Raw genomic sequence first — 12422 nt, 5'->3', positions numbered from 1 at the left:
GTGTATGTGCATTTGGAGCCTGCATTGTTATCTGTAAGAGAACAAGCCCTCTAGGTTTTTTGTAACATAAGAATGAATGTTTCCTGCATGAGAAAAGTGTCTAAATTAATGTGAGAGGGTGTTCTCTGCCCCTGTTCTTTTGAGTCTTGGAAAGAAATGCGATAATCTATTCTGTGAAATGGTTGAATAAACACTAAACTGCTTTTGTTTTGTTGGGTTTATCTCATTCAGTCTTGTGAGTTCTGCGAAATCAACAGGAATCTGTAATCTCACCTCTTTCATTTCCTGGTGAATGTCCCACAGCGCTGTAAGAACGTGCTCCAGGTTGTCAACCACACGTTTGATCTGGTTTCGAACCACCATCCTGCTGCAGTCGGCTTCCTTCCTCTGTGACTCCCCCTCTCTGTTGCGACCTGAACTTGGTCTGGGTTCCCCAGGGTCTTGGGGGGTTGTGATACAGCCTCTCTGAGGAACCTCAGTGGAGAAGATGCCTCCATTGAGGGGCCCATTGAAAAGCTCTACAGGTGGTTCTCCCAGTGCTGTCAGGTCTCGCTGGCTCTGGGAGTTCCTGCTCTGTTGTCTGATGTAGCTAAAGTCATGGTGCCTCTCTATTAGTCCCTGAGTGTCTGAGCTGAGCCAGCTGGATGAATGAGGGTCACTCTGATGGTAAGTGGTATGGCTGGTGTAGTCCCACACTTTCCCCCTCCTGTCCTCCAAGCACACCACAACTGGCACCTTACAGTTTGGCTCCTCAGTGAGCAATGTAGGAGCAGGAACAGGATGGGGTCCTACCAGTGTCCCATATTTCCTCACTGGGGTGCTTGTCCTGTCATTCTGGGACTGGAGGAGGCTCAGGTGGCTGTTGTGGGTCCTAACAAAGCTGTGGTTATCCTGAGCAGAGGCAGAGCTGTTGACCAGACCCTGCGGCCCATTCCCTGGGCTGGTCTGCGTGGTGGGATCTGTGTCCTGCTCTGGAGACTGGCTCCACCTGTCTTCCCTTTGCTTCCGCAGGCTCCCTGGCAGAATATGATGCCCCCTCAGTACCACCGGCAGCATCCTTGCCATCCCCACACCATTAAACCGAAGTTCACCCTTCTTTACCCGATCCTTTCCCTGAATGGAGAAGAAGCCAATCCCTTTGGTTCTCTCCAGGGTGGGCAAGGTGGTGGGGGCCTCAGAGCTGGATTTGTACGGTCCGCTGAGCCCCAGGTCACTGCTGTGGTTGGGTTTCAAACTGTTGCGCAGCCACGGGATGAAGTTAGGGGTGTGAGGCTTGAAGCCTCTCTGCTCTCCAGGTTCTGAGGCCCTGCTGTCAGAGAACATGGTGATGATGATGATGATGTCCAGTATCCTCACAGAAAGAAGAAGAAGCAGCAGAAGAGGAACAGGACTCCTGAGACTCAGAGAGTTTCTTCCTCTTTTTCCATAAATCTCCTCCCACCTTTGCCATTAACACAGACTCTGTCCACTGTCTTCAGTCTCTTTTCTTTTTCCCTTTCCCTCTCCAACTCTGTTTCCAAAACTTTTATCTGCTTTTTCCATCTTCAGAACCCAGATCCCACCCACCCACTCCCCTTTTCCCCCCTGAAGCCTGTTTCTGATTTTATCACCCAGCCGTTTTCCCTCTGCTTTTCCCTCCGTTTCTGATTCTCCTCCCACTATCCTCTCTGCTGTGGTGCTCTTGAGCCCCTCACCCCCTCATCGGGCCAGCCTTGGAGATACTGAGGGCCTCTTTCTCGGTGTTGTCTCCCTCTGCTTGCCTGCATCTCACTGGCTCACTAGCAGCGGATTCTCCCTGTCTCTACATCTCTCTCGCTCTCTCTCTTTCACTCCCTTCTGTCTCTCTCTCCCCCCGCACTGCACTGCGCTGCCTCCTATCCTCGCTCTTTCTTCCTCCCACTCCCTCTCACCGTTCTAACTCCCTTTCTCTGTTTCCCTCTTCTCTTCCCATCCCTGTCTCTTCTGCCCATTACTCTCCGCTCTTATCTGAGAACGACTCATCTCCCTCTCTGTGGAACTCTCTCTGTTGTCTTCCCCTTTATGTCTTTCTCCTTCTTATCCCCACTTCCCATTTGCCAGGGACAGCAGCTGAACTTCAGTCAAGATGCCAGAGTTATTAATCCCTAGTTAACGAATGTATTACCACATGACTCCCCCTGTCTCGCTTCTCATCTGATTACTCCTTCCTTGGCTCAGCCCTTCAAATTAAATGCTGTTTAGGATAGGCTATCAGAGGGGGTTTAAAGGAATAGAGAAGGATTTTTGGGCTGAGCAGCAGTTTGACAGAAACTATAAGCTTTCCAGCTACAAACAACAGCCTGTCTGTGGCATGGCTCTCCCCAGCTTATTGTAACTGTCAGCAAATAGTGTCACATTACATCCCAGTTGTTTTCTTATTTAATTTTTTGCAGCATATCCAACTTTCATTTGTTCCAATTATGCAGAGACAGCTGCTATTTTGGGGATTCTCATTCTAATTTCAATTCTTGGCCGTCTGGATTAGATATCTTGCGTCTGACAAGCCCAAAGATGCCTCCTATGTGCTTTTCACTCAGCTGCGGCTGCACGGATGAGTCCCTCCCTCTCTAGCAGTACCCAAAATGAAAAGACAGCAGCAAAACCATACAAAAGCTCTGACAGTTTGCTGCCACTCAGCAGTAAGAAACTCAAAGCATCTGTCATTCTGCTAGTCAGCATGGCAATATATTCCTTTGCTAGTGCCCTGCTAAAATATGACTCCATTCACTTCATTCATCACTGACATGTACTACTACACAGTGTAGGTACATGGGGCTAGAGAAGAGACATGGGCTTGGAGGAAGCAGATTCCTGCATACAGACTGCTGTCAGGATGTAATGACCGCTGGTCTAGATAACTAAAAAAAAAAACAATGACGTGTGGAGTTAATAGAACAGCCACTGTTAATCCTTTAGAGCTTCTTGTTCCTCATGGCATACTGATGCACGCACCCAAAGTCTGTCCGTGTGCTTTGATGGGGTTTGTTTAGGATTTAAAATGGAACTCTGAATCCATATATGAATGTGTCTGCATGTTCATGTTTAAAAAATTTTACATATTGAGATTTTCAAACTGAAATTCACTTTGAAATCATGATTAAACATTCAAGTTTATTTGAAGAGCACAGTCTCATATAAAAGTAGTTCAAAGTGTTGCATAGAGAGATAAAAGCTAAATAAAACATAGATGCAGACACACACATGCACACACACAGGGGCTCAATAAGATGAAGACAATATAGGTCACGTTCCAGTGAAAACCAGATATCTCTACATTTTTTTAGATAGACTGAATGATTAAATATTACTTTAAGAATATACTGAAAATCCCACTGGGCATACAAACAACATGATGTTTGTCTTAGCTCACAAAAAGTTGATCACTGGGAAATGACAAAATTGTTGATTGTAGAAAAACAACAGCTTGAATGTATTTCTGTGTGTATGTGACCTTGAATTCGTGTCTATTAAGAGTCAGTTTTCCTCCAATCAGCCACCCACTTTGTGAGGCCCATAAATAACACACAATCATTGCTCATTTTAAAGTCAACATGGAATAAGTAGCCATCACAGCTGCTGTCCATTTAGGGCTGGTGGGGCAGCCTCTAGCATCCAGTTGCCTTTGCTCCATCCATTATATGCTGAATATGTGTGTTATTGATCAAAAAAGGTGTAAAATGGGAAGATTCTCCCTTTTAGTCTTTTTTACATGTTGCCTTCTTGTGCAAACTTTGTAAACATGAGGCTTTTTTGTCACCATCATGTATCACTGGAACAGTTGGAAGCAGGAGGAAGATACACAGAGTATATGGCCTCCTTGTAACCTTGTCTGCTGCCTCCTGTAGCTCTTCCTAGCTTGTTTTGAATCGTATAACAGGCCGACTGCCCATTGAGAAGCAGAGTGTGTGTGCTGAGATGCTTCAGCTGCACGCGTGTGTGTTAGCTTAACCTTACTGCCACTGCAGATACAGTTTCCTGGTTGAATTTCTTCAAGTAGAGACAGGCAGGAAGAGAGAGAGAGCACTCCACTTACACACTGTAACTTGGTGGAAAAGATAGATGTGAAAGCAATGCTTTGAGAGGAAAAAGGCCCCGTGTCTGTCAAAATTTCCTGTGCAAAATGCCTTTTATTCACAGTATGAACGCCTCTGGGCACTGGGGGAGCTTGTATAGCTACCTGGACAGCAGAAATGTGTAGTTTGGAAGGGACTATATGTCTTCATGCAACTGTATTCAGTATTTAACACTGTATTCATACAATGAGAAGTTTCCTGAGAACACAGTGTTCTTTTTTTGTGGTGTTAAATATAGAAGTGAGCAGATGCTCTCTTCCCTGAAGTGTCCAGTGGTGATAATCCCCAGGGCTTCAGTACGGAGTTCTATGTGTGTGCGTGTGTCTGTGTAGAACGATGTCTTTTCCATCCTCTCATGTATATTTTTGCCTTGTTTGCTTTTGGATTCCCCTCCGCCGTGCTCTTCATCCTTGAACAACACGTCAGTCAGGTGCTCTCTGAGGACCAGAGTGAGAGAGGAAGAGAGAGACGTAGGGGCACCAAGAAAGAGGAAGACAGTGACAGAGAAAAAAGGGGGTAGAAAGACAAGGGAAAAAGCATTTTGAAAGACTTCTAACTTCCAAGCTGACTGTCATAGCTGTGCTTGCCAGAGGGGAGAACACCTTTAAGCATACTGGATGAGTAACGATGTGGAGGGACTACAAAAGCAAAGTAATACATAATAAGCAGTGCTCTGCTCTGCCAGCTAAGATTGGTGTTGAGAAAAAATTTGGAAGTGCTCAAAAGGTCAACAAAGGTCCTATTAAAGGGGTGGGGGGGGTCTCTTAACACTTTGCACACACTGTAATAAGATTTAGAAAGTATGGGCGTCACTGTTGGGCTGGGATATTGGCCTGAACACATGGATTTCCATAGAAATGAACATAAACAGGCAATGTGGTGACTAAATTAAAACGTGGCAAAATGTTTTGCATACTGTATGTAATCTCAGTTATATTCAGACAATAACTCATTTGTTTCTGCTTCAGTTATCTGCTGCTGAGGACATAATGCCGCTCAACAAATACAAATTTCTACTGTGGATTTTTTTGAAAAGCACAATAAAGCTATCATCACAGAAATAGCTATATCATTTTGCAGTTTCTTCGAATACCACTCATCTTTTGACTGCAATCCCAGTCCTTTTTTATTCTCATTAGGTCTGAAAGGTGTTTTCACCAGCATTAATGATAAAAAAGTAGAAAAGTCACTGTGTGATTTATGACATTGCCTGCTGTTTGAACAATGCCCTGAAGTTTGTTTACTTGCACCGCCCAGAACTCAAACATTAGGGTGTTTGTGCCTGCATACAGGGATTTAGACTGTGCAATGTTATGCCAAAACTAACTGGCTGTGTCCTTTTAGGGATGGACCACAAAAACCCAGGTTGGTTTGTCCTTTCTAGCAGGGCTGTATGCGTACGCACTCAAACAGGAGAATCGTGTTTGATCCTAGAATAAAGTGTGATGCTACAACAGCTCTGCTCAACTTTGTTTAGGAGTCTGCACCACAAATCACAACTAAGTAATCTGCACTTGAACATGAGTGGAAAGAGTAGTGGTTCCTCTGTATGCTTCATCATTTTTGTCCCCTCCTCCTTAGAATGCAGGACAGCTCCTTTGTAGTCACTTCATTATGGAGAAATGATAATTATACCCCAGTGGAAGCTAGTTTCAACAAAATATTTTAGAGCCCTCATTCATATCTGCTGATAATCAAGTTGTGGCCATCATTTTGAAATTTTAATTTTTAGAAAATGTTTAAGCGAGACCAGACAAAAAAACAACTTTTATTTCCCCTCCAAATACTTGTACCATTTACACGTTCTCTAAAATAGGACGTGAGTGAGAGCCACTCATCTCAGTTTAGTCACAACATAAATGTCTCAACTCAAGGATGCGTTCACACACACAAAAAACCCAAAACAAAACAAAAAAAAAAAAACCAGTGCAGTGAGGATAATTGAATATTTGGTACTGCAGCGGCCTTTCAAATGTTGCTGCAAAGAGGATCTGCAGATGTGCCCCAGGCCAAATTATCATTACAAAGTCTGAGAAGCAGCAAAGTCACTGACAGATTAAACGCAAACTAAACTCACAGTGAGTGTTAAACTGCAGCAGAGCTGAATGTTCCAGTTTCCAAAAACAGAAGCAAAAAGTCTTTCCCTCATACTAAATATGTGATATGCCTTTGAAGGACTGTAGGCAGTGAGACAAAACGTGAATTATTTGTCTGTCAGATGGGTTTGTATTTGCTGTCATGGCTTCCTAACAATGCCAGGAGAAGGAGGAAGGGATTTGGTCGACTAAATCCTGGTCATACATACACAGATTACCCTCCTGATCTGGCTGGAAAATCCCACCGTGTAACATACTTATGAGAAGACAGGGTGCTGGACCAAGAGATTTAAAAAAAGACAAATGTATTCTTTTTTAAAAGTATGTTATATTTGCTGTGTATAGATACAATACAGAGACACAAAACATTAAATATGCACAGAAGTAAAAAAAAACAAAAAAAAAAAACAAATTTCACAAAAATGCAACATGACATGTAGGCTTTAGTAAAATAAATGGGGCTGCTGCAGAGGTTCCTAACCTTTCTATCAGCATGGATTTTAAACCAAGTGAGATTTAAACTAACCCTGAGATGTAGAGGGAATGGAGAAAATGGCATCTAAAGACAACTAAAATCAACTGTTGTGGGGGATGTATAGGGAAAAGGATTTACTTTAAAGCCTCCTAGAATGACAGAGTCAAATGGGTCTAAATAACAATATACTCACTTAAGTCATCTAGGAGTAAAAGGGGTGAATTAAAAAAAAAATAACAGAAACCACATCAGCCACTACCTTTGTCTTCATTATCACCAGTGCATACCGTTTTCTCTTTTCCTCTGGAGAAAGACTTCAAAATAACATTGGTCTTATTTCTTTGGCAGAGCTGCTGTGGATGAAGTTAAAGTTTCAGCAATCCTATCTGGAAAAGCACAGCGCTTATTACACGACTCAATTTCCAGTTGTCTCACAGGTACACACACAAACACATGCTCGCACACACGCACGGAATACAAAATGAGGCCGCAAAACAATTCTCCCAGACAGGCTCAGTGAGACAGAAACACATGGACAAAACGGAAAGACGGTTATTATGCGAGGTTGGAAAGAGTAACTATTTACATGCTAGAAACAACATCTTTCACTAAAGGACTCAAATTGGGTAAACCGAGACATTGTCTCCATCACACTACATGAGGTTACTGTGTGGGGAAATTGAGTGGCTGGTCCACGGAGGCAGACTTCAGGTCATTATACTAGCCCAGAGCAGGGAGCGATAATTGCAGTGGGAGAGCACAATCAGGTACTGTGTGTTTGCCTCTGTTCTAATCTCTATACCCTGACTGGCTCTTTTCACAGACACTGAGCTGCAGTTTGCATCCAGCCTTTCATCTGACTGCTCATGGGGAGTCTTTTTAGTTCAGATCTGTCAGAATTCGAATGAGAGTTTTAGTGCTTTTAGGATAAACCTGAGGCAACGCAGATAAATCTGAAACACAGCTGACCCTGGGCTCTAACATCTATTATGATGCGTACTATGCCTGCTCTAGTGCTTTATTTCCCTGTGATAAAATGCCAGAGCAATTTTTGCACCTGGTGCAACATTGTGCCGCTCCCCCTGCTGTGACTGTGACATTTATAGACACAAAGGTAAAATTTTCGTGAGCAGACAAGCGTACATCCACCGAGATATTCGAGTCAGCTCAGATACAATCTGCAACACACAGCACAATCAAATACCTTCATGTTTATGGTCTCCCTGTGACCCAAATACTTCATAAGTGTTGTGATGGTGATAAACCAGACTCTTAAAAGCAAAACCGGGTTTATAGGTGCCCTCTAAATGAAAGCCTGGCCTGTCTGCTATGTTCAGTGCATGATGGTGAGAGCTGTAGAATGCAGGCTAAGCAGGATCACTCAGCTACTGTGCTCTACATGGTTTCACTGTCGTAGGAAAGTACACTACAGCGCATGTTTAGGATTGAGTGCAATATTATATTTAACCCCCCCCCCCATATATCACTTCTTTATGTCCTAGGGCATTTGAAAACAATCAAAATATACTTTCTTTCCTCTCCTGGTGCTCCCAGAAACATTTTCATCCATTAAAAAGTCACCTAAAGAAAATATAACTGAAGGCCTGCACCTGGATTCATATCATTTTGATTAAGTAAGAGCGAGGATATTGCCCGTGGAAGGAAGAGAAATACATTTTTTCAAGGCACAGCTGTCAAGGCTCCTATACCTGAATATATCGATAAGAGCATGAAGTTGTACATTCATTAAAAAACAACAACAACAACAAAAACCATCTGCTGGGTTTTGTTAACTGTGAAAAACAAAAACAAAAAATCAGGCTGGAGGAGAAATGGCTTTGGACTAACTAGCCAATAGAATTTCAGTGTTACAGTAATATCTGAAAAGCACACACAAACCAACAAATGAAAAATAAGAGTGTTCATGATTGTCACATAAAAAAAGAAATCCTCCAAGATGTTACATGAGAGGTGACCAGAGGTACAGGTGCTTGAGGATGAGGCCAACGGAGGTCAGAGGTTCCCGTCATCAAGCATTTTGTTGACCCCATTGCAGATCCTCTGCAGGTGAGCACGATAAACCTCCGAGGGCCCGTACAGAGCTGCTAGGAAGTCACAGTCGGCAAAGTGGTTGAAGACGTGGTTGACTCTCGAGTGGCTCTTGGCTGTCAGATGACGTTTGATGGCCTGGTGCAGAAGGTCGCGGCACTCGTTCAAAATGGAGCTCATGACGCGGCGGTCAAAGGTGAACTCAATCTGGTAGAAACTGACCGCCGTCATGGCCAGAGTGTGGACTTTCTTCCTGTGAGACAAAGAGAGAGCAGAGAGAGAGTCAGTTTCTATTTTCGACCAGAGCAGCAAAAGCACATAAAAATAGAAACTGCTGTCTTATGAGTTCCTTCAGAAAAGTTTCACAACCCCCCATAACAGCATTGCTCTTCACACCAATACATTCCCATGCTAATACAATCACCATTCTCCATACTCTGCACTTATGTCAGCTTCAAATGCCTCCAAGCTATGCTTTACTATTTTAGTGAAAAATATATACACTGATGTAAAAGTCCATTTCCTTAATTTGCTTCTATCAGCACACAAAGATGTACTTGACCACCAGCCCTCTACATATGAAGCTCTCAAGCAGAACCACATCATTTTTGTTTCTCTAGGTTTGTCAACTTTTGATATTAACATAGTTTAAATATATGGTAGGATGTAGCTATAGATTTTTAAAGGAATTAATTTGTTAAATAACATTTGCTCCCTTTTCAGAGCTGGATGAGGGGATCTGTCATGTCTGTGTCTGATTTATGGAGTAGGATGCAAACAGAGCCGAGGACAGCTAGCCTGCCTCTGACAATTCATACTCAGAAAGTAGAACTGAAGTGACATTCATTACAAGATAATTAGTTAAAACACTTCAAAATGCACCTGCATTGTTTAGCATTTTGTGACTTTCAGTCGAATAAAAGACTATTTTGACATTGAAAATTTCTTAAAGATAGTGTTAAAATATTTCAAATTACAGTTAGGCCTATGTAACAAGGAATATATACAACAATGTAGTGTGCTGGGGAGGCAGCATTGAGAAGAGAGACACCAAATGGCTAGAGAAGCTGGTGAGGAGAGCTGACTCTGTAGCAGGTATAGAGCTGGACTTCCTCAGGACCCTCAGTAAGCTGCTGTCCATCCTGGACAATGGTCATCACCGAGTGCGTTCAGCAGTAGGCTGCTGTCTCTCTCCTTACCATGGACAGACTGAAGAAGTCGTTTGTTCCTCAGGCCATAAGACTCAACTCCTCCCAGTGAGGAGGTCTGATCTGACTTTTGGACATGGACATGTGACATCACTACTCCGCTCCATAATATTATGATCCTACCTCACTATGACACTATACTACTGCACTGTGTACCCCCTTGTCCTTGCACAGAGTGTTCAGTCCTACACATACTGGCATTGTACACAAAGTACCCCCACATACATACACACATACAGTATGTTACTCTACTTGTCTTATTTTTTTAAATACTTGTTTCACTTGTATTGTAATCTTATACTTTTATAAAAAAAATGTTCTTGGGATGCTGTGATTTTGGTCACCATTGCTGTTGCTAATGGATACCTGAATTTCCCTCAGGATCAATACAGTGTCCATCTATGTCAGTAACATTCATCCTCTAGGGACCATGAATGTTTTTAAGAAATTTCATGTTAATCCATCCAGAACTTGTTGAAATAACTTCAGTCTGGACCAAAGCAGTGGCCAACTGAGTGTGCACGCTGAAAGCAAGAGGAACAGATGGAAAATTATGAATTTGAATCATTGCCTTCGGGATGATGGCACAGGACACCTCTGGCTAGTACAAAGATATATAAGGGATCATTTGTGCCAAATGCAGTCAGTATAATGAACAAGCAGCTGTAAATATCCACATATTGCACTGCTGACATTTCAATATGTGTGAGTGTTAATTGTTTGTACTGCCTTGCTGATCGTTGTTGTTGGCATGAAAGACAAATTCTGCCATAGTGATCTTTCACTTTAAGTACAGTCAGCACATTTGTTTAATATGTTACTTGATTTACATGGCACCTGGTCTTATGTTGTGTTTATGTTTTGGTTAGCCTGAGGCAATTTTCCAATCTGGTGGACAACAGAGCTCTATTCTGTAACTAACACTGGGGTGAAAAAAGCTGAGCTCAGTGACTTCCTGAAATCTTGTAATCACAGCAAGGTTGGCCGATAACCTGCGAAACACCGTATTTAAGTGCTGGATGGGCTGATAGACTGTTTTTTCATCTATCTTTTATCTCCAAGTGGTATCATTCCTCTCAGGCAGCCTCTGAAAAGAAAGCAAAGCAAATACATGCATTTTAGAAACTGCCAAATTATTCCTTTCATCGCTCTGTCTACCTGAAGTTCTCCACCAGGATCAGCTCCTCACTATTGAACTGGTTGTTTCTGTAGAGCACTCCCAGCTTCACCACCATCTTGATCAAGTTCTTGATGATTTTCTGGGACTCTTTGCGGTTGCGTGTGTACTCCTTGGTGACGCGGTATAGCTCGTCCAGCACTTCGCTGCTGGTGTCGTCGATGAAGAGGTTGGCCATGCTCTTTGTGGCCATCTTGCTCATTAGCTTCTTCTGCGCCTGCAGGGCTAAACTCTTGGTGCTGAAGGAGTCCATGTTCAAATCTGGGTCAGGATGAGACAGAGAAAAAGAAAATTAAGGGAAAGGCAGCCTAGTCAAATAAACTAGCATGTTTCCTTTCTGCAGATAGTTTTTAAAATATGTGAAAGCATGTTCACAAATGTAAAAATGTGCTGCACATGTTTGTTTGCTGGTGTTCTACTGTACATCTGACATAAATCAAGAAACGCAGAGGAACTTTTCCTCGGATATCCACTTACACTCTCATCTTGAAAGCAAAAAGGGCCAAACATATTACACTGACAGCTTGCAATGTGCGAGGTTACTGCAAGTAACATTTGCACAAAGCAAAGCAGTGTCCCCTTTAACAGATAATGAGCCATGGCAGCTGTCAAATTTGTCCCAGCAACCCTCTGGCTCGGAATCTACAACATAGTGTTGTGCTCCAGTTCTTCTTACCATTGCTAACTCTGAGAGACGAGACAGTCCAAGTAACTTCAAAACTGTGTGTGTGTCTGTTGGTTAAGTGGTGTGTAGCTAAAAACATTCTCACGACCTCTAGTAACATGTCGTGGCTTAAACATAAGAACCTATTATGGCTAAGGCTACAGTTATACACGTCATAATAATAATATTAAACACCCTGTCTGCTGACAGTCATCAACTCTTCTCTCTAGTTATCCTTGACCAGATGTACCCTGTAGAAACTCATAAGCATGACTAAGCATTTAACAGTCTAACTAGACATCCTATCTCCACTAAACATTTCTAATACATAAAGTATCTATCTAATTTCTATCTGACTAAAAATACCTAACAATAGTTAGCAAAGAATGTGCCATTACATGTGTAGGAGTTAAGTCAGTTACAGCACGACCACGCAAAGCAGACAATGTAATCTGGATGTCTCATCTGCTTAATGCATTCGTCAAACAAGGTGTGTATTAAAACAAGCAAGAGTTACACAGTGCCAACTCCTTCACCTCATGCCTGTTGCTTCATTTATACCATTTATTAGTGTGTGTTTGTGTTTCTGTGCCAATACTGGGTGACGCAGTGAAAGGCTTCGCCCATAGCAGACGCTCATAAATAGCAGGGGGGGGGGGGGG

The 12422-nt window shown here is 42.7% G+C and overlaps 2 protein-coding genes across 2 annotated transcripts in view; both read right to left on the bottom strand.

Annotated features, from left to right (window-relative positions):
* The window catches only part of LOC109967461 (histone-lysine N-methyltransferase 2E), a 5364-nt gene extending 3504 nt beyond the window's left edge, over window positions 1-1860 (bottom strand). Inside the window, exon 1 of the mRNA XM_020613038.1 lies at window positions 274-1860. Within this exon, the coding sequence (XP_020468694.1) occupies window positions 274-1323 (1050 nt within the window). The 5' untranslated portion in view covers window positions 1324-1860. The remainder of the gene's footprint in view (window positions 1-273) is intronic.
* A 4691-nt stretch (window positions 1861-6551) lies between these two features.
* Window positions 6552-12422, bottom strand: part of tnfaip8l1 (tumor necrosis factor, alpha-induced protein 8-like 1) — an 18219-nt gene continuing 12348 nt past the window's right edge. The window contains exons 2-3 of the mRNA XM_020613050.1: window positions 11078-11357; window positions 6552-8964 (exon numbers count right to left, since the gene is read on the bottom strand). Coding sequence (XP_020468706.1) covers window positions 8676-8964; window positions 11078-11349 — 561 coding nt within the window. The 5' untranslated portion in view covers window positions 11350-11357 and the 3' untranslated portion in view covers window positions 6552-8675. The remainder of the gene's footprint in view (window positions 8965-11077; window positions 11358-12422) is intronic.

Source organism: Monopterus albus, unplaced genomic scaffold, assembly GCF_001952655.1.
Source record: "Monopterus albus unplaced genomic scaffold, M_albus_1.0 scaffold129.1, whole genome shotgun sequence".
NCBI lineage: Eukaryota > Metazoa > Chordata > Actinopteri > Synbranchiformes > Synbranchidae > Monopterus > Monopterus albus.
The sequence above is the reverse complement of the archived record's forward strand: the minus strand, read 5'-3'. Positions and strand labels throughout refer to the sequence as shown.